Raw genomic sequence first — 23,442 nt, 5'->3', positions numbered from 1 at the left:
TTCTACCTTCATAACAAATATCAGGACAATCCATCCAGGCCTTCTCGAGTTATCGTGTTGACATACGGACCGACAGACAGACAGACAGACACACACACACACACATACACACACGCGCTCACTCACACACACTCACTCACACGCACATACGTACACACACACACACACACACACACACACACACATACACACACACACACTCTCACACACATACACTCACACACACACACACACACACTCACTCACTCACTCACTCTCACACACATACACACGCACAGACACACTCACTCACACACACACACACACACACACACACACATACATACACACACACACACTAACACACACAAATACATACGTACACAAACCCACGAACGCTGCCCAAAACATGACCTCTTGACAAAAGTAATCAACAATTTATAGTTGTTATACCAGTTCTGTGTGTTCAGTCCTTTAAGACATGGATTAACAATTAGATTTGTTATAAAAAGCCAACATATTTCTAGAGGAGCAGCGACCATTTTTGCACGCATGCATCAGTTGCTGTGTGCCCATTGGACGAAATACTACCGTGGCCGATAGCAACAATGTGCAACACACTTATATTTCTGCTCAAGACACTTACTTTTTTGCTCAAGACACTTACTTTTCTGCTCAAGACACTTACTTTTCTGCGCGAGCCACTTACTTTTCTGTGTGAGCCACTTACTTTTCTGCGTGAGCCACTTACTTTTTTGCGAAAGACACTTTTTTTCTGCGTGAGCCACTTACTTTTCTGTGCGAGCCACTTGAAATGACCCCTACCATAGCACGTTTTTGTGGATTCAACTTAATTGTTTTGTGCCGATATGTCTTTAGTATAGCATTTATGACAATGCAGATCGATAACGACGAGTCTCGATTTGATCATCACAACATCGCGTTTTGTTGCCATCACAACGTATTGTCAACTGTCAAAACAAATTCTGCAGCACGTGTGTCTGGCGCGCAGCTTTAAACTTTCGCTGTGGCTATTGACACACTGAGTGTGCCAATAGCCAAACAGGCCGTAGCGTAGTGGTTAGTGCGTTGAACTATGAAACAATTTCAGCAGCTCCGATCCCAGTTCGAGTCCGCGCTGGAATCTTTTTTTTTCAATTGTCCTTTTACCTTTTTAAACATCCATTTGATATAAGAATATTTTCTTGCGACCAGAACCATCAAAACCCACCTTTGGGACTTTTTGGTCTGCATTTTCAAGAGTGCATGTTTAGGTTGTACTACGTTTATTTTTTTCAGCCGTAGATCGGCAGAATCCACCCGCTACGTTCTTATTTTGGATGGTACACTTATTATTTTTTTAAGATTGGACCAGGGACCCCTGAAATAATGAAATGTGGGTTTTCTAACCATATTTCTGCGGTATTTTTGCTCAAAACTCACGTTTTTTTCGGTCGAAGCGGCGCGGATTTCCCCGCCGCTATGTCATCCAAACATCCTAGCGGTTACGCGATACTCGTAACATATCGGTCGATCTCGCTATGACGCTATGTACAAAGTTCTTTCACATTAAAAATGATGGAAGTAAAACAACAACTATAACTTCGCTTCACTTGTGATATAAGTTTTGAGGCCGCAAATTCTCCCAAACGGCAGGAATTCCTCGGTAAACACAGCTGAAAACGTGTTCCGAAACTGAGCCAACATGATCACATGCTGTGTTTGCAAGGGGTACTAAATATAGTTAGCTCATTTGCATACTTGTGACTGACTACGTGCGGCCTTTACCTAAAGGCCTAAAAGCGTGAAAAAGATCGTATTTTGGGTTGATGATGGACACAGAATGCCATTTGCATTTTCAGAGTGTTGACTGTCAAATATAACCGTAAGATTTTCTCATTTTAGTGGTTTCTAGTCTCAAAAAAAAAAAAAAATAGTGCACTGAGTGTGTCAATAGCCTGACTGTATTAACAGGTATCTAAATGTAGGGCATATCTTGAATACGTCCGTTCATTCCAAGATTCAAAGATTCCAATGTCTAATCTTCCGAACAATGTCTAATCAACTGTTGCTTGTGTAAAATAATGTCGGGAAAATCATGTTACAAGCTCTGATTGGCTGGCTGGCATCTCGGTGTGTCAATAGCCTGTTTGGCTATTGGCACACTCACGTTTTGACAGTTGACAATACCAGGACAATACGTTGTGATGGCAACAAAACGCGATGTTGTGATGATCAAATCGAGACTCGTCGTTATCGATCTGCATTGTCATAAATGCTATACTAAAGACATATCGGCACAAAACAATTAAGTTGAATCCACAAAAACGTGCTAGGGTAGGGGTCATTTCATAGGGGGATAATTTATTTTATGCGGTCTTTGTGACCTTTGACCCGAGTCGGGGACCATCCATTGATAAAGGGAGGGGTGCGCACCACAGGAAAAGTAAGTGGCTCACGCAGAAAAGTAAGTGGCTCGCGCAGAAAAGTAAGTGGCTCACGCAGAAAAAAAGTAAGTGTGTTTTGCAAAAAAGTAAGTGGCTCGCGCAGAAAAGTAAGTGGCTCACGCAGAAAAGGAAGTGGCTCGCGTAGAAAAGTAAGTGTCTTGAGCAGAAAAGTAAGTGTCTTGAGCAGAAATATAAGTGTGTTGCACATTGTTGCTATCGGCCACGGTAAAATCCATCTAATCACTTCGGTATTACTGCGGCCTAGGTGTGCAAGCATTCTCCAGGAAGAATTCTCAAAACGCCCTCTTCAGATTTGGGTTTGTTTTTCCTTTTGTGTGGGACTAAACATCCGACCGGCGAATTAATGAAGCTATATTTGATATGCAGTTTTATATTCTTCCATCAAAGTCTTTTGGCGAGGAATCTCACTAAGTGCAGGCAGTGTTTGGAAAGGTGATCTTCATGTTTGGGTTATTACGTTCCGCTGTTTTCAGTTACTTGTCACATAACCCGCCGCGTTATCTGGAGGAACTGTTCGGGCTTTAACTCCCCGGAGCCCTCATTTTAGATCGGCGGGCAGACTCTCTAGGGCCACCAAATAAACTGCCTGGTCGCCTGGTCCGGTCTGGCACCCAGGGTAGCTGGTGGCGGAAAATGAATGTGTATGTCAATAAATATGCACAAGTCATGTTCTTGAATAATTTTGGTGTGTGTGTGTGTGTGTGTGTTTCTTTTGTCATACTTCTAGTTCAAGTTCTAGTTCAAGTTCTATAGAAATATAGATGGACACTATGTGTCTGTTACAGACGCGCAGTGACTTTGACTTTTACCTCTGTGTCCCTACAGTTGCCATGGCATTAGTCAAGCCGGGGGTAGTACTGTGGCTGGCAAGCCTACTCCTCCTGACGGTCAGCACGCACGCCTGCCCTCAGCCATGTACATGTACGGGTACAACTGTCGACTGCTCTGAGCGGGAACTGGACACTATTCCTGACAACATACCGAGGAACACAACCGAACTTTTCCTGTGTGGAAACAAGATGACAAGTATTCCATCCGGTGGATTTGCAGGCTTAGCTAACTTGACAGTCCTTTATTTGGACAGAAATCAGATAACAGAAGAAGGCTTGTCCAGAAATGCTTTCCAGGGTTTGAGATTTCTGAAAGAACTCCACCTAACGAACAACTCACTTACTGCAGTTCCCGTGGAGCAACTGAAGGCGTTAACGCGAGAGTTAGTTTACCTGGATCTATCCGAAAACAGCATTTTGCAGGTTCCTAGGGGAGCTTTCTCCTCCCTGCATAGTCTGCGGGAGTTGAAGCTCCGGAAAACCGGACTTGAGGAAGTCTTTCCGGAATCGTTCAGTGGGATGGACAGGTAAGCTGTGGTTTGTATTTAAACAGAGTTCTTAATAGTACAAAGCTTTGGTATTTTTTACACAACACAACACAACACGTCAGCGCATCCAAATTGCCACCTGTCCTACTGCAGACTTACACAGAATACAAGTGACAAATCACCTAGGGGCATGCCTTTGCCGTCAGACGTGATCCAACTCCACCCCCACCTAAGAAAAATGTGTCTCTATCTACTACACTGTGGCTCAATCTACTACATGGTGGCTTAATCTACTACATGGTGGCTCAATCTACTACATGGTGGCTTAATCTACTACATGGTGGCTCAATCTACTACATGGTGGCTTAATCTACTACACTGTGGCTTAATCTACTACATGGTGGCTTAATCTACTACACTGTGGCTCAATCTACTACATGGTGGCTTAATCTACTACACGGTGGCTCAATCTACTACATTCTGGCTCAATCTACTACACGGTGGCTCAATCTACTACATTCTGGCTCAATCTACTACACGGTGGCTCAATCTACTACATTCTGGCTCAATCTACTACACGGTGGCTCAATCTACTACATTCTGGCTCAATCTACTACACTGTGGCTCAATCTACTACACTGTGGCTCAATGTACTTCACTGTGGCTCAATCTATAGCTACTTCACTGTGGCTCAATCTACTACAATGTGGCTCAATCTACTACACTGTGGCTCAATCTACTACATTGTGGCTCAAGCTACTACATTGTGGCTCAAGCTACTACATTGTGGCTCAAGCTACTACATTGTGGCTCAATCCACTAGTAGATTGAGCCACAATTTAGTTGATTGAGCAACAATGTAGTAGATTGAGCAACAATGTAGAAGATGGAACAACAATGTACATGTATTGCATGCATTAGATGTAGTCTAGTCCTATTATGACAAAGAAATTGACATATTTGCCTCATAAATCGTCTATAACTTGCATTCCCTCATCTGTGTCTAAGAACCTTATAGCGTTTAAGAATGCGCTGGACGCGGGTTACAGCGCGTGACTCTACGTTTCCCCTTTTCTCTTTTGTTAGGCTGGAGATACTCAACCTGGAGAATAACGACATGACCGTCTTTCCTAAGGAAGCTCTACAGCGACTGCCGTACCTTCGCCGCCTTGTGGTGAGAGGCAACCCGATCTCGGAGCTTCCACCAGCTGCCCTGGAAGGCGCGCCCGCTATCGAGTACCTGGACGCACGTAACATGCACCTGAAGACCCTGGACAGAGGTGTGTTCACAAATCTGCCTCATCTCGCCTCCATCTTCCTCTCAGGAAACACCATGTTACAGACCATCGACAAAAACGCCTTCCTCACATTGGGAAGGTTGAAGACGCTTGCCATCGACGACTGCGGACTGGAGACGCTAGATGAGTTCACGTTCAAGCAGGTCCCGTCCCTGTACGTGGTGACGATGCACGATAACCAGTGGAAATGTGACGAGCGGATGTGCTGGCTGCGGGACTGGATGCTGTCCACCCGTGTGCACATCCCTTACATGACCAACATCTCCTGCTTCCTTCCCGAGCGGAACGGCGGCAGGTCTCTCATCACTCTCACCAGCCACGACTGTGACCAGGACAACGATGACGTGGACTTCAAGGTAAAGACCAAATCTCAAACCACCAGCCTAACAGAACACCAGACAGACAACGGAGACGAAATGACAGATGAAGATGACTTCGACACAACGGAAATAAAAGGTTTGGATGAGCGGTCTTTCATCGTAGGAGAATCAGTTACGTACTACCGGGGGAAAAGCCGCAAAAAGTGTCCCAGGGGGTGTAAATGTAAGAAAAGGTACGTGGACTGTAGCAGGATCGGTCTGACAACAGTTCCAGACAATGTTCCTCGCAGGACGACTCGCTTATACTTGAACAACAACAATATTACTAACATCCCAAATGGGGCATTTAGGTACCTGAGTAACTTAAAAGTTCTGGAGTTACAAAATAACTTCATCTCGAGCGAAGGTATGGCTGATCACGCTTTTGACGGGCTGAAGAACCTGGAGGGACTGTACATTACCAATAACCTGCTGACGGAGGTGCCCATGTACCTGTCAGGTGTGTCTTATCAACTCAAATACCTGGATCTGTCCGGAAATCCTCTTGGCAATGTGCCTTCGGGAATCTTCCGAGGGTTTAAGATGTTGAAGGACTTGTGGCTTAGGGGAGTTGGCATATCCTCTTTGAAAAAGGGCACGTTCCGCGGAATGAGAAATTTGGAGGGTCTTTATCTGCAGTATAACAGCCTCAAGAAGGTTCCTAACGAAGCCCTCAGGCACAGGACAAATCTCAAGAGACTGCATTTGCGCGGGAATCCGATCGTCGACTTGGATGAGAGGTCTTTTAAAGGACTATCTTCACTTGAATATCTTGACTTGGGGTACACCAAAATGATGGATCTGAACGAATGGTGCTTCTACAAGCTACCGAACCTTGAAACACTTGTCCTGTCCGGCAATCTGAACCTGTCGACTATCCACAAGAACACGTTCTCCCGCCTCGTCAACTTGAAGTTCCTGAAACTTCACGAATGTGGCCTGAAGCACCTGGAGCCAGACTTCTTGGAGATGATGCCGATGCTGGAGTGGGTTTCCCTATACGAGAACCCCTGGCGATGTGACTCCACCATGTGCAAACTGATGCGGTGGATGGAGACAACGTCAGTTAGCATCGCCAATGTGGATAAGATCAAGTGTTCTACTCCAGAACACATGAAAGGTACAGCCATAACGCGGCTGATGGACGCTCCTGAAGCTGTGCAGATGTGTCAGGACGTTCTGGTGAGTCCCGGTGGAACCAACGAGATTCCCGGAGGCGGCTCTTCCGTCAAACCTGATTCCAATGTTGTGTCGCCCTCTGGTGGATGCCCGCTGCAGTGCAGATGTTACGGAAGCATTGTAGACTGCGCAGACAGAAGTTTGAAGAGTGTTCCTGTTGGAATTCCCCCTAGCACTGAGAGGCTGCATCTACAGAACAACATGATTACAAACATCCCTGAAGGCTCCCTATCGGGTTTGGAGGCACTGAAATTCTTGCACCTTGAGAACAATGATCTTACCCTGGACGGATTGCCACAGGGGTCTCTAAGCACTCTGTCCAACTTACAAGGTCTGTATCTTGCAAACAACAAGTTATCGGCTATTCCACCCGTGGTATTGAACAGCCTAGCTTTCAGCCTTAAGCACCTCGACATCTCCAACAATCCCATCGGAAACATCGCACCTGGGACGTTTGACGACTTCCAGAACTTACTGGAACTGATGATGACGAGAACCGGCATGACAGAAATCTACGAAGGCTCCTTTTCCGGTTTGCAAAAGGTGCAGCGTCTATACCTGGCCTTTAATAACGTAACGGCCATCCCATACTGGGAGCTAGAGGACATGCATGACCTGAAGGAATTCTGTATCGCCGGGAACCCCATCACGGACATTTATGAGGATGCTCTTAATGACGACATTGCTGTTGAATACATCGATCTTAGCAGCACCATGATTTCTTACATCCCAGAACGAGCTTTTGTAAAAATGCCAAGCCTCAGCACCATCCTCCTGACGGGCAACAAGAAACTAAGCTACATCCATGAGCGCAGTTTGAAACATTGCCCCAACCTGAAGTCAGTCGCCATTAGCAACTGCATGCTAGAATGGTTAGACCCGTCCACTTTCATGGGTGTGTCGTCCCTGTCGTGGGTTGCGCTACACGATAACCCGTGGGTGTGTGACAGGTGCATAGCCGGCCTCACTCAGTGGATGAGTCAAACACAAGCTTACATACCTTACCGGAACAGGGTGACATGTGCAGGCCCCACAAGTTTGCAGGGAGCCACAGTGGACGATCTCCAAGTGGACTCCCTCCAAGTGGGTCAGTGTGACAGGCCTGACGAAATGCCGGAGAAGTCCAGACCACAGCCTCCGCCGTACCCGGGTGTCATTGAGAGCGTCACGGATGCCCCAGAGGTCGTCCCGACACCTGCTCCCGGATCTGAGCGGCCAACAACCGGCGCGACGTTGGACGGCTGCCCAAGCCAATGCGAATGTTACGAGCTGACGGTGAACTGCGCCAACCTTGGGCTGACGGAGATTCCAGCTGACATTCCCGCTGCCACGGAACGTCTGTACCTCAACAACAACCAGATCTCGAACGTCCAACCTAACGGTTTCGTCGGCCTAGCTGCACTCGAGTTTCTTCATCTTGAAAACAACAAAATTACAGACGAAGGTATAACGGAGAAGTCCTTTAGTGGCCTGCCTCTTATTGAGGGATTATACCTTTCCAACAACCTTCTTAGGCAGTTTCCTACAATTCCTACGGATTTGGCGGAAGGTCTTCTGCGTTTTGACATCTCAGGCAACCCAATTCGCGCTCTTCCAGCCGGAACGTTCTATGGCTTCTCCAACCTTAAGGACTTGTTTGCCCGTCGGATCGGACTTACGGAGTTGCAGACCAACTCGTTCTTCGGTCTTGACAGTTTAGAAACCTTGTATCTTGAGTACAACGAGTTAACCACCATTCCCACCATGGCCCTCCAGAATCTTCGTAATCTCAAGAAGTTGTACCTCCGTGACAATAAGGTGACTGAGTTGCCACAAAAAGCATTCTTCGGGCTAGACTCACTGGAACTGCTGGATCTGCGGTACATGTTGCTGTCCACCATACACGACATGGCGTTCGAAGGAGTGAAGAGTCTGATGTCCTTGTTACTAGCCGGCAACGAGCGGCTTCAGTCTCTTCCTCGTAATGTCTTCAGTGGTCTTCCTGAATTACAGGATATACAACTGAATAACTGCGGGTTTGAGTCCATAGAAGGGGGTATATTTGAGGACATCCCCAGCCTTCAGAGCTTGACTCTCCAGGAGAACCCGTGGAGTTGTGAGGCACCGCTGTGCTCCCTCAGGCGGTGGATGGACACGAGTGAAGTACGGATCGAGGCTCGAGACCGCATCGCTTGCTACATGCCGGAGTCACTTCGTGGACAGACGCTGGACTCGCTCAGCACGGCCTCCCTGTGCCAGGGGCTCCCATCACCAACTGCTGCACCGGACAGGGAACTTGTCACAGATAGGGAGACGCCCATGGAGACACAGGCGCCCCCTGTAAGACCACTGACAACACAGGAAGAAAGAGGTGAGCGTAGTGTCTGTAGGAATTGGACATTTTTTAAAATATGATTACTGTTTCGTACCTCTGATGTGTTTCTTATGGGTGTTGGTGGTCAAAATGGGATTCTGTGAAATGATGTTGTCAGGACAGTTTAACCTGGGCATAAGGCATCAATGATAATCATAATATGTCACGTGTCAAAAAAGTCCTATCAAAAAAATTTCTGAAATTTTAAAACTCGGCATTTGCAAAGAATTGACAATTTGAAATTTTAAATAGTCCTCACAGGCCAACAAATGGGCCTTACTTTCTGACCACATCTACACCCTGCACTGCATCACCAATTTACGATTTCGCCCAGCACATCTACATAGACAAGGTCTTTTACAAGTCTAAAATAGGCTAGAAGCCTAGAACACACTTAAACTGGACCCTCGGCGCGTGCCGGTATTTGGTGACCTTTGCCCACATGTAGCCTGACTAAAATCGCGCTCCTAGCGGCCGGCCCTTCAGTTGCCGCCACCTCGGGGAGGGGGGCATTAACCCCAGCCAGGGAGAGATTGTGTAAGCACGGGCTAGCCCACCTGCACTAGCGGTTTTTTACCGTTACCATCCGAAAAAATAATACAGCAAAAGAATAGAAATTGAAAATATTTAAATATAGTCAAAACAAGAGTTCGGGGACCTCGTACCTACATGAAATATTTTGATTATGTTAATGACTTTCACATCTGCATAATTTATGCTTGGTTATGTACACCTTTAGCTAACTTACACAGGTCACAATATTGACAATCCAATAACGTAATACATGTACTTCTAGGAAGAAATAGATGATAGATGGCAGAACAGTTCTCTCTATTCACACATAATAATTGAAGTAAAGCTAGTTTTATGTTGGCATTGTGAGTATGGTAGTTAGTTTGTTGTTTTATGCCACAGTGGCCACACGTCCAACCCAGCCGACTCCGACACGACCGCGGGTAACGGAAGGGCGGCCGTACCCAACAGCAGTGACGGAGAGAGCGCCTGTCCAACCAGGTACACACTCAGGCACAGCCAGGCATTCATTTTGGTGTGACTGGGACAAATCTTATGAATGGGAAAGTGCAATTCCTGACTATTGTAAGAGCTGATCGAGAAAAAAAAATTGATTACACGTTTGTCTGTGACAAACTGAACATCATTTCTAGTCAATTTACTGTTATAAATACATTGTACTGCAGGGACAGTGCCTTGTCCGTCCAAATGCTCCTGTAACAACGATCTGGTTGACTGCGGTAAGGCCGGCCTGACGGAGATCCCCTCAGACATCCCGCCCAACACACAGCATCTCTACCTGGACAACAACTTCATCACGGAAATCCCGGACGGCGTCTTCTCCAGCCTCGCCCGGCTTCAGGTACAGGGCACATTTCAGCTGGACGTTTGGCTAGCCAGAGTTTCATTGATAGTGACAGGGGGTCTGTTAGGACACGAAGGGGTCTTCCTGGTGTGGAAAAAAAGGAAATAGAATATTAGTGAGTTTGAGCAAATATACTTTACACAGAACGACCTTGCTGGCTAGAAATTGACTTGCTCACCACACCGCTATTCTCCAGGTGCTGGAAATTCAGTACAACATGATCACTAGTGAGAACATTGGCCAGCGTGCGTTTGACGGCCCGGCCAACATGGTGTACCTGTACCTCACCGGCAACAGGCTGACTCAGATCCCGCTGGTCCTGCCCGCATCGCTGGAGTACCTTTTTGTCGAAGAAAACAACATCACCGGTGTTCCCAGCGAAAGGTGAATTTCGCAAAACATTTCTATACCTCAAACACGATAGATTGTGCTGTGTTTGTTAATGATAGAAATATCGTATTAAGCTGCATAGCATTCACTAAAAATAGACGAAAAGCACACATTTTCACTCTGTATTGTGTATTTTTTTTTAATTCTAGCGCGCATCATCTTTGGACATGATACGTTTCATTGATTAATAGCAACGGTCATCATTCTCATCTGCCAATCAAGACGTTGTTCTTTCCTCTATGTGGATATAAAGTAAGATGCACAGAACAGTTTCTTTTGATTCTTTTCATGATAAACCTTATAGCCAAGTGAAGTACTAAACTAACGTAACAAGTGGTGCAATGATTTGTCCATAACGTTACATGTTGTAATAAGGTGACAATGATGTTCACACCTTTCCTACCTTAGGCTGCAACAGTTCCAGGAGGCTGTACCATCCCTAACGTGGCTGTCCCTCCATCAGAACCCGTACGAGTGCACCCCCGGCAGCATGTGTGCGTTCCGCCGCTGGCTCTCCACCACTCGTGTCACCATCCCCTTCAGAGAGAAAGTTGTCTGTATGGAACCAAGCTCCCGACAAGGGCTACTGGTGGAAAATATCTCGGAAGAAGAGATGTGTAGCGACCAAGCTCCCTTCACAGACGTACCGGTCGTAGAACGTGTTACAGCCGCACAGCCGACAGAAGAGGAGGAGGAGATATCTGGTGACTTCCCAACGACGACAGAGCCTTCCTTCCTCATTACAAGAACAACTTACCGCCCTCCCACAAGACCGCGTCCCAAGGCGACCCGACCGCCGTGGACATCTAGCAGACCCCGTCCAACATCCAGAGTACCCACGGAGGGCGAGATCTTCCCTGAAGCTGACGGCGCATGTCCCGATGCGTGCCGGTGTGAGTACGAGTACGTGGACTGTAGTTATGCCCAACTTAACGAAGTGCCGAGAAACTTGCCGTCCACCACAGAGCATCTTTACCTCAACCACAACAATATCAAGTCCATTCCATCCAGGATATTCTCCAATCTGAAAAGACTGACGGTATTGGAGATGCAACATAACCAGATAACAAGCGACCAGATTGCAGATGACAGCTTTGTCGGACTGGACAACCTTTTGTATCTATTTTTGTCCAAGAATCAGCTCACAGACCTTCCAGTCAATTTGCCGTACACACTACAGTACATAGACCTAGACGGAAACCAGATTCGGACTGTCACAGACTCCGTCCTGTCAACTCTAAGCAGCCAGCCATCTCTGAACTGGGTCTCCCTGCACGAGAATCCGTGGGCTTGTGACGCTAGGCTCTGCTTTCTCAGACAGTGGCTAGATGAAACAGACATGGAAGTTCCAAATCGCGACAAAGTATTGTGTGCCTCACCATCCTACCGTCGCGAGCAGCCGGTCGGGGGCTTTACTGTTGAAGAGATTTGCGACACGGTGCCAGAAGCAGTGACAGAAGAACCGCGACAGCCAGAGACGCCCAAGGAGCCAATCACAACGGAGGAAGGCTCTGGAGAGGGTTCGGGATACCTGACGCCTGGATTTCCTAACCGCCCTGATGTTAACCCACTGCGCCCACCAGCAGTGCCCAGCTTCCCAGATCTGTATTTCCCTACCTTCCCGCCAGTTGTAGGGAGGCAGAGAACTACCGTGGCGCCTTACAATGTCGAGAGAACGACCATTGCTGATTACGATGAGGAAGACACAGGAGAAGACACGTGTCCAGACAGCTGCCGGTGTATCGAAGGCTATATCGACTGTGGCTACCAGGGTCTAATCGAAATCCCCCCTAATCTCCCAGCAAACGCTTGGCACTTATATCTCAACAATAACAACATCACCTCTATCCCAGCGGGGATTTTCAGACGCCTGTCCAACCTGCGGGTTCTGGAACTTCAGAACAACGAGATTGTCAGTGAGAACATTGACAGTGAAGCCTTCAGTGGAATGGATAACCTCCTCTACTTGTACATGTCCAACAACCTGCTGACAGACGTGCCCAACAACATGCCAAACAGCTTGGAGTATGGCTACTTTGATTACAACCAGATAAGTAGCATCTCCGAGGCATCTATGGGATGGATTCTCAACAAAAACCCGTCTTTGCAGCTTATTGCTCTGAATGACAACCCGTGGAGTTGTGACTTCCGTCTGTGCCCCCTGGTGAGTTGGATCGAGAACAGCTTAGTTTACGTGCCTGATATAGACAGGACACAGTGCTCATCTCCATCTAACCTGGCGGAAAGGAGCATCGACAGCATTGCAGAACTCTGTGAGCGACAGACACAAGGCGAAACTAACCTACTACCAAGCGAACAGCCGCCTGCGTTCCTTGAACTTCCCTCCCAACTGCCGATTGGCGGTCTGCCTATCGACGGCGACTTCCAACCTGGAAAACTAAACGGGGTGCCAACCGTGCCGCCCGCAACCACTGCCGCCGCCCCGCGCGCCACCGTGTGCCCTCTCGGCTGTACATGCGACAACTACGGCTACGTCGACTGCAGCAAACTCGGCCTAACAACTATTCCATCCGATCTCCCACCAGATACAAGGCACCTTTACCTGGACGATAACAGCATCGCTAACATCAAAGTAAAAGACCTGGCTAACGTACCACAGCTACGAGTCCTCGAGATCCATAACAACCTCGTCACCAATGACGGGATCGAGCAAGGAGCGTTCAACGGGCTCCGCAAGCTGGAATATCTGTACTTGTCAGGGAACAGTCTGTCATCAGTCCCGGTTGATCTGCCTCCCACGCTGAAATCACTATACCTGGATAATAACTACATCTCTACCATCCCTCCCACGGCTCTGTCCCAAACTGGGAACCTCGAGCGGCTGTACCTGGAAAACAACGCCCTGACGGATGACGGCATCACTCCAGGTTCCCTCGAGGGAGTGAGCAACCTCAAGTACCTCATCCTGTCTCAAAACCGCCTGAGGTCGGTCCCGTCCGAACTGCCCAAATCACTAGAGGTCCTGTCACTAGAGGACAACAGGCTTACAAAGATACCCCCATACAAGTTTTATGAGCTGCAGGACTTGGAAAGGCTTTACCTAAACAACAACAGCCTTACTAACGACGGCATCGCGGACGAAGCGTTCGAAGGTTTGTACTATTCTGTTACAATATATCTCTTTTACACTCAGTCTCATTGTCGTTTGTGGAACAGTAACCTTGAAATAAAAGTAGAATATCATAATGAGTTCATTTGTTTTAGTAAAAGGATGACTGCATGCTCAGCCCTCTTTTGGCGGTTTGTCAAGAAAAGACGTAAGATGTTGGTACATTTCAAATCAAATCAAACTTTATTTAAGGTATTTCACTAGCTAAATTGGTATTTTGACCTTCCAACTAGGCAGTCAATTATACTGAATACATTTCATGACTTACTGCAGGAATGATCAGTTTGGAGCGACTGTACCTGTCCAATAACAGCCTGGGTGCCGTTCCGTACAACCTGCCCCGGACGCTGCACCAGCTCTTCCTCCAGGACAACCGTATCACGGCGCTGGAACCGTTCACCTTCTCCACCTTACCTCAGCTGAAGCGTCTGTATGTGAGAGGCAACCGGCTCACCAATAACAAGTCAGTCAATACACGTCCATTGTTTATTGCTATGGTTGTTTGTATCTGCCACAGCCTGCCCTCCATGTGTTATTAGAGAGAATAGACTTGCCAGGAAAGCCCCGGTCACGTACATCGTCCGGTCGACTTGCGATAGCATACCGCGTAAATAGTTATCACCAACAGTTCAAAATTGTTCCTGCGTCGACGTCGTACGATTTTTCACCAAGTAGTCATACACATGACCTCAGTGCATGGTACTGGTGTGAAATCGCACCTCTCGTAACTGCCTCAACTGCGGGGCTTAATAATGACCTTAGTGGGGATATGAAATCGTGCAACGATGAAAAAAATATATTTTCCATTGCACGACACTCGTAGTCGCACTTTTGACCTATGATTAATCTGCGATTCCTAAGTAACCCAGGTACACAGGTAACCGGTGCAATGGCCGAGTGGGTAGAGTGTTCGCCTTGCATTCGGTAGGTCGTGAGTTCGATCCCCGACCGAGTCATACCAAATTAAAGACTGATGATAAAAAATGATACATACTGCTCTGCTTATTAGCACAAATGAGGAAGAGTATGGAAGTTGAAAACACATCACTACCAGCGGACCAGCCCCCTGCTGTAGTGACTTGTACAAATGTATGGCCCAAGGGCTTCGAAGTGAAGATGGGCGCCACCCTACGCATCTGTAGATGTATGGGCAAACTGTAACTTAACTTTAACACAGGTACTTGCACAACCGTGTTATAATGTAACTCAATGTGGCTCTGTCGTCGTGGTGAAGAATCCCATCGTAGGATGCAAGTCACCGGGGCTATGCATGGGGAACGTGGTTATCTTTAAAAAGAACTACTAATCGTACCATAATAGGATAAGAAAGAGTTGTTTGTACCGTCTTTTGCCCCGTAGGGTCGCCGATCAGGCGTTTGATGGCCTGGGAGACTTGCAGCTGCTCGACCTGTCCAAAAACAACCTAACATCCATCCCTGGGGACCTGCCGAGAAGTCTACAAAAACTTTACCTTGAAGGTTAGCGTTGGCAATGATACGTTGGCTGTTCAATCAGCCATTCCCAGTTACTGTAGGTGGTTCAGATATTGAACACGATTCCACGAATGATGTTTATGTTAACTGTTTTCCCATTGACTGACAAACTTAAAACATCTAAAACGTTTCGTTTCTGTTAGGTAATAGAAAATAGTTCCCCAAACCTTTAATGAGTACTTTTGCTATCTATTCCCAACCATACCGACTGCTCTGGATTCAACTGGCTCTACTATCCCACCTCACCCAATACAAACAGCTGTATATGTCAAAGAAAGACTATTAGGAGTTATACAATAAAAACAGACATATTGCCTGTAGAAATGTGCTTTGTGATGTAAGTTTAGCGTCCTCTCATATCTGGACGTGCGTGGGTCAGTCCTTATTAAAATCCCCGCGTAAATGAAACGTACGGAAAATGTTTTCTCAATGCGTGGTTTAAAGATATACGTGATGACCTCTCTGGCGTTCTGTGCTTCTTCCCATCTCAACAGGTAACGAGCTCTCCACATTACCCTTGCAATCCTTCAAGAAGGTGGGCTCGCTGACTGAGCTGGATTTGAGCAACAACCTCCTGCGCACGTCGGGCCTGCACCCGACTGCCTTCACGTTCCTGCCGCAGCTGGAGACGCTGGACATATCCGACAACCTGCTGACCCTGCCGCCGGACAACCTGCCGGAAGGACTCAGATATCTCTTCTTGCAGGTACACTTTGTGTGACGCGCCTGCTTGAAATGTTTTTGATGACTGGAGTAAAAACAACTACTTACATATGTACAGAGTAAGAAGTTCCTGTAATTCGGCACGATTGAAACATACATACATATCCTCATTAATTATGCACACCAGTTTCTAATTTGCATAAAAAAATCATGAAAATTCATGACTCCCTTCTTGACTTCCCTCCTGCTTAAAGTCTGCATCTGAAGCGCCCCCTGCAAAGAAAGCCGGTTGAAGGCCCAAATGTATGTCACTTCTTCCCGACTACAAGCTAAAAGCTTCCCACCAACCAAACATCGCTTGTCCAGAGCACATATATGTAAAAACACGATATATGAAAAGTTCTGCTGCCGTACCTTAGGAAGCCACAGTCTAAACAACACCTATTTGAGGTGCACAATGATTGGACCGAAAAGTATGACGTCACTCCCCCTATAAATAAGAGATGCGCGCAGGAATATATCATTCTTCTGTGTGCTGGCCCTCCGGCAAAGTCTGGAGCCTGAAGCGTCCCACCCACCCACCCGCCCATCGACAAGTTTTCTGCTTTGTGTGGAATTAGGCATCTGCTTCAGGATGGTCGCTTTAGCACATAGGTGACTTTAGGCTCCAGACGACGATTTCCGCATCACTCATACTGGAGGGCCAATAATTACGCACCTCAAAAAAGGATACTATTATTCATCTATTTATTATTACAGAGTGAGGGAGCGGGGGGGGGGGCAGGTGTACCCTCCCACACATAAGACATCACTTGTACAATAACGTTGCAATAACAACATACATGAATAGATATGCAGGTCATGTATAAGGCATAATCCGCGTATCATGGCTCTTTCTCCGCATATACGTAACGAAATATAACGAAATATAACGTGCAAAAACTACACAGGAATTTCACCCACATGAAGTGGACAAAGTGCAGGGGAGATCCAGACTATCTCTTACAGGTGGCCTTAACTACTTTATTTTTAATGCATAATACGTGTGACGGAACGCTGACGTCTTGCATTTGATAGGAATTATCATCAAATATCTACACACAATATCACAATATATTAGGACAGTCCATCCATCAGCTCACGGACATACTCACTCACACACACGAACTCCAAAAACATAACCTTCATAGGGAAGGTAAAAGTTTTGACATGTTTATGGCGGCATTGTTATTGTAAGAGAAACAAAGAAGATCGCGGCAAAAAGTGGCATTTTGACGAACAAGACGATACGTAACCACACGTCTGTAATTTGAATGGTTATATTATTATTTTGTGTTATTTTGGCCCACCTGCAGTTTAAAATCTGAATTAAGATATGTACACGTGCTAAGATAACACATCGTTGATTTGGAATGAATGACAGTTAATCTGTTGACCTTTTGATTTCCACTGGGCTGCTCTCATTGTCGTTCTCATCACATTTGCTTACCCTGCCTCTGTATGTACCACGTCTATGTTTTGCATGACCAAATCCCGGTGCACTTCCATTGCCATTGCAGAGTAACGACCTGACAGCCATAAAGCGCGGCGCCTTCACCCAGCTGACCAACCTGAAGTGGCTGTACCTGCAGAACAACCGCATCACGGACGACAAGATCGAGAGCGGCGCGTTCGAACTGCTGCTGGAGCTGTACAGCCTGGACATGTCCGCTAACTATCTCACAGAGGTCCCCAGCAACCTGCCTGCCTCGCTAGAATACCTGTACCTCAAGGACAACGACATTGGACGCATACCAGGAGACGCTTTCTCCAACACGCCAAAGCTGCGGCTGCTTCAACTGGCCAACAACTTACTCACGGACGGAGGGATCGACAGGAAGGCACTGGCAGACTTGCAGCACCTGCGCACTCTGGACTTGTCTGGCAACTTTGTGACGTCAGCACCGCTGGGACTGTCCGAGGAGCAAGTGGAAATAACACTATAGGGTTATTAGAAATATATCCTAGTTATAGCAAATCTATAAATACCGCCGTACTATAGAAAATGAAACGCTGCACTCAACAGCAACCGCTGTATAAATGACGCGCCGTCAGTAGTGAAGTAGCGTCAATAACTGGAAATAAACCCGCCGCTTGAGAAATTTGACAGTACATAAAGAGGCGTACTGTGATGGTTGTCTTCCACCATGGGATTCTAGCTTCTCAGATATAAAATCTTATGCCTCATTTGAATTTCAAATTGAAAGGAAATCTCTAGGGCATATGTCGGTAGCAATAGACATAACCCAGAAACTGGCTGTAGTAAGACATTGGTTTGTTAGGAGATACATTGTCGCTTTACTTTATTTCCATGCCTGGATCCATCGCAATGATCTGGGACCTGACATCTGTTTAGTCTTACCTATCTTCGATCCATACTTACTACATCCCAAGTAAGTACTGGTTGTGTTTGCACCAGATGTAAGGTTGTGTAACTTATTTCATTCAAAATTCCCGTATGGCAAAGGACCTTAAGCCTTCCTTATAGAATAGATATAGATGTTCTAATATTTATGTGCTGATACAAGAACAGAACTAGCTTAGCTGTGTCTGAAGTGTAGTAATCCCCAACATGTTAGAGTTGATTGTATTGTGGCGGGAATGCAATCCTGTACAGGAATAATCCTACTCAACTTCTGTTCTCACAGTTCAGTTCTGTGACCATAGAGTGATTTGAAGAGGAGAGGAATGATCTTTACTATTTTTACTATTTGTAAAAATTGATTCGTATATTATCATTTACAACAGTATAGAAGTTTATAAGTCAGTAAATGACAGTTGTGTAGATACCCGTATTTCTGGGAACTGGAAATCTCCTGGACACGTCTGAAAACTAAGGCTGATAAGAATATTTAGTCATATGATGTTTTCACCGCCCTTAACATAATTCGGACCCCCGGTTACACATAGCCTAACATGTCCCCTTTTCGGCAGTGTTTGTGTCGGCTGGGTTGTGTGTTAGTCATCTTGGTTTGACAAAGGATCTGTGCTGAGTCAGTAGCGGTTATGGCGTGGTTTGTGAGTAAAATTCAACAACCGACTTACTCAGATCCAACCACATGCACCAGTCAACCATCAGCGAACCAGCAGCTTTCTGATATCCCGTCTACAACGGAACATTTTCGAAATTTCCAGCCAACCGCGCCGACCACCAGCAAACCACAACCGGCCAAGCTCCTGTACTCCCAACCATGGGTGGGAGAAGGTCGGGAGGCCATGTTCGCCTATGTGTAACCGTAGCATTCTTGATTAAAAACAGTTTTCTTACATTTGATAAGAGAATATGACAAGATGAATTCTTGGCGTGTCATGTAATGTGTAGATGACTAGCTCGGTACGTATTTGTTCTGGTCATGTTGGGCACAGTACTAATGTGGAATGTAAAGTGATGTTGTTGATTTTGTTTTATGGTCAACAGCGGTAATTCTGTAAATACACACGATCTCTGAAATACGAAATAAAGTCATGACTCATGAAGGGCTATTTCGTCTTAAATCTCTGATATGGGTCTTCCGTCAGCTTTGTTGAACATGGTTATTTGGGTCACTCTGGAGTTGAAATGAGTCTTTCATTTAATGATCCATTCACATTATTGATATCTATTGATATGTAGTTGTATTTTCAGGTGACATGTTGCATGTGTTAAGTGTTTCTATCACAACACATAAGTCTCAGCCGGAATATCCCAAATTGACCATTAAATGGGTTTCGGCTTGTAATGTGCCTAAAAAGGTTTATTCAGAACATCAATACCTACCTACATGCCCTTTTTAAACAATCCATCAAAAGATGCGAACACACGTTATACACACGAACACACGAACTATAACAATTTGGCATTAACCATATCAGTTGATCATCTCTTCCCAAGTAACACATGAAAGCTTTTTAAAGAGTTTTAGCAAAGAAGGCTATAGTAGCATTTCTTCGTAGATTATGTAAATGTGGCTTCATTTACATGATTTATAGTAATGTACACATTAATTTGATGAGATCATTTGGCGTTATTGGCAGCGCAACTCGGGTTAAAATGAGTACCTAGCTTCGACTAGGGCCGTCCCTCTGATAGGACGTCAAATGTCCCGTGTTTGAGGAGAGCCACACCTCGAGCACGTGGTAGAACCCACCACACATTTCGAAAAAGAGTAGGGGTGCGATGGTGCAAACCATGCTGTCTGGAGTTAGTACCCGGATGGAGGCCTGGCGAACCTCCGTCTCGTATCAGCCATACGGGGATTTACACCATTCAACCGTACGGGAGACCTGGCGCATCCCCGTCTTGTAATTAGTCAGCAAAAGGGTATATCACCCCGTAAGGGGCGGTATAACCCAGTCGTGTGTAAGCACGTCGATCGATAATGAAGATGACATATTAACGTAACTTTCAAATGCCTTTCAAGAGTAAAATTCTCATTATTGACCATTATAGAATTATAGTATTTTCTCATTAATCATGTGAAATGGGTCTCATTTGCATACTTGATATCTATCAATTTTCGTCAGTTACATATGTCACATGTTTGCGAGCCCTATCATGGAATGCATCGGATTTTAAACTTACTTATCGATTATTCAAATCAGTATAATGATTTGTATAATTAGCATATGGTTTTGTAAATCATCATTTAAGCTATCTACATACCAAAACTCACGACGATCCGTCAATCACTTTTAGAGTTATTCTCTTCCAGAGACTTAAATAAAATCGCAGTTCTCAAAAAAGGCCTCTACCTTCTCGGGTTATCTTGTTTAACACACACACAAATATCCACACAGAAAGAAAGAGAGAGAGACGAAGGTTCGACAAGTATAGGATATAAGATATAGACCATGACGTGCACCGTCATTTATACCCTAAGCGTTTCGGCGAAACAGGAGGCATTTGACACATGTAGTTTGGGTTTAAGAAAGTACACGTGTACGTGTCACATTTTTAAACAAAAATTCGGAGACCTCATACCTCCATGGAATTATTAGAGTTTTCATAACAGGTTTAACATTCCTGCTATGCAGCACAAAGGAACAAGAAAATATTAACACCCCCATGGCCCAGCCTCCTGTGGAAGGTGCCATATTTCCCAGCATACCCAGCAAATCAATATGGTCTCATTCATGTATTACTCTGAGAGTAAGATTCTGGGTCCCAAAAATGATTCCCTTTGATCGATCCGAACTGATATGAAATGATTTAAAACTAGAGTTCGGCGACCTCATACCTCCATGAAATATTTAGAGCTTTTGTAAATTTTATGCAAGTGACTTGCACATTTACATGTTTCATGCATGGTGATGTTCATCATTGACTATCATACACATATCACAAGTATGAAATTCCCATCCGTAATCATTGAGCGGTTTAACCATTTTCGCAGATATTATGCAAATCAGTTCCTCATTAGCATATTTCATTTATTCAAAATGCAACGGTACATTACACAGACCTATAGGCAGCAAAGCTGATTGCATAGGTCTACAAATAGCATATTTGGTATCTGCTTATGTTCCATCTATCAAAATTTACAAGTGTTACATTTATGGAAGCCCAAAACAATGAAATTATGCAATTTCCACATTAATTATGCAAATTAAGTCATCGTTTGCATAACATGCATATCATTATCAACATCTTTGACATTTCATGGAGGTAATAAAAGCTTGTCCTGAGTGCTGCATTTTGAAATGCGATAAATTTGTTTCGTCGGTTAGATCTAGGGTCCATTTTTTATTGCCTAACGTTGAGTGTGCTTACAAATGAAAGGTAAACATCTCCAGATATAATACTGTTTTTAATTGGATTTGTGGGCAAAGATGGTGTTTGTTTTAACATTGATTCAAATGGTACGGTCGTGGTATTAGACCACATGGCAGCAGTCATATAATGAAACATCTGTCATATAGAGGCTGGATTGGTAACATACCCCTGGACTCAAATTACATACTACAGGAAGCAGAACTGGACCCTGGGCAAATAGGGATTTCCATTGTAACAGTCACAAAAACACACCACAAAGGAATTATGGCATTTAATTTCTACATCAATTAATGAATTATGCAAATTTGGTCTCTGTTAATGTCCCACTAGCTCGGTAGGGCTGATACCATAGTTGGAACACTCCATAGGAAAGCATGTTAAAATACACTAAAACGAGGCTTCAGAAAAGTAAACATTTTGACCAAAATGGGAAAGCTTAGACCATACTTATTCCTTCTTCTACAAGTATCCAGGTTCAGCCAAAATTGTCAAGAAAAAAGAAGATTTTCAAAGACTTTAAGGGGAAATATAGATTTCCATTTTGTGCCTTCTACTGTGCGACTCAACTATGACGTCTGCCCTTTTCTTGGTATCAGGTCAGATTATGGAAAAAAAAGAAATTATAGACTTTCCTCGAGAATTATGCAAATTGCAAATCAAGTCACAATTTGCATAATTTGCATCATATCCTGCTGCATAATTTGCATCATATCATGCCCATAAAACATGAAACGAAGCTTACCCGGCCTCCACATGATGACGCGTACACGTTTCAAGCTCTGTCATTCGGCTAATGCTACCTCAGCGGTAGTTGATGGCAATATGGTTGTTGGGGAGGTTTTGGGGTTGTCGAACTCTTGTTACCACGTGGATTCCTGAACCGCAGGCAGGGGGTGAGCTGGAGACCCAGCATCAGCCTGACATTAGAACTTCTCATGAGGTTCAGATGTTGGGATGTCGTCCCGGAAGAGTTTGTGTTCGCGGGTCACCATGTCACGGCGCCCGGCGTGACCCACACATACCTTCTGATTACCACCCCGCCGGACAGAAACTGGAACTCACTGCTTGGCTGCTTTCTCATTTTTAGTTTCCCTAGCATCAGACGGACCGTACTGTTTTATGTTATTGTTTCAGGATAAAGCTACTCTCCAAACAGAGATTAGGTTCCGGCTGTTTTTTTAACGTTTTATTAGTCGTTTTTATCGGGCTCTCTATTTTGTATTTAAAAAAGGCCCCGTCCACTGTCCCCGATTCACCCAATTTTCTGTCGTACAGGCTACAGCATGTATTGTAGTCTAATGTCTGGCCACAACAAAACCACCTGTCGAAGAGAGATCACGTGTTATTTCACCATGTAGGGCATGTTAAATGTTACCCCTTTATATAGAATGTCTACATCAGGCGTATGACACGTCCACGTCAGAAATATCACAGCTGGGATGTTCGGTGTGCGTTGTAAGAAGTTTGATTCTTGCGCGCGATGATTTGTCGTGCGCCATGAGGGTCTCTAGTGGTCTTACATTACCCATACAATTATGGGCGTAAGGCTGGTATTGGATTTCATAAGACACCATGTGGAGCGGTAGGTGAAGTACTGAAGTAAAGAACTGAAATGCATTTCTGTTTTTCATTATCATGAAAAG

General features: G+C 45.3%; 1 protein-coding gene across 1 annotated transcript in view; it reads left to right on the top strand.

The window, feature by feature from the left end:
- Positions 1 to 19,528, top strand: part of LOC118415386 — a 32,433-nt gene extending 12,905 nt beyond the window's left edge. Inside the window, exons 2-11 of the mRNA XM_035819952.1 lie at positions 3,273 to 3,804; positions 4,852 to 8,951; positions 9,870 to 9,968; positions 10,154 to 10,329; positions 10,529 to 10,716; positions 11,131 to 13,835; positions 14,126 to 14,315; positions 15,212 to 15,330; positions 15,840 to 16,051; positions 17,568 to 19,528. Coding sequence (XP_035675845.1) covers positions 3,278 to 3,804; positions 4,852 to 8,951; positions 9,870 to 9,968; positions 10,154 to 10,329; positions 10,529 to 10,716; positions 11,131 to 13,835; positions 14,126 to 14,315; positions 15,212 to 15,330; positions 15,840 to 16,051; positions 17,568 to 17,993 — 8,742 coding nt within the window. The 5' untranslated portion in view covers positions 3,273 to 3,277 and the 3' untranslated portion in view covers positions 17,994 to 19,528. The remainder of the gene's footprint in view (positions 1 to 3,272; positions 3,805 to 4,851; positions 8,952 to 9,869; positions 9,969 to 10,153; positions 10,330 to 10,528; positions 10,717 to 11,130; positions 13,836 to 14,125; positions 14,316 to 15,211; positions 15,331 to 15,839; positions 16,052 to 17,567) is intronic.
- Positions 19,529 to 23,442: the final 3,914 nt, after the last annotated feature.

This window comes from Branchiostoma floridae, chromosome 5 (genome assembly GCF_000003815.2).
Source record: "Branchiostoma floridae strain S238N-H82 chromosome 5, Bfl_VNyyK, whole genome shotgun sequence".
NCBI classification, from domain to species: Eukaryota; Metazoa; Chordata; class Leptocardii; order Amphioxiformes; family Branchiostomatidae; genus Branchiostoma; species Branchiostoma floridae.
This window is presented reverse-complemented; position numbering and strand designations above follow the sequence as displayed.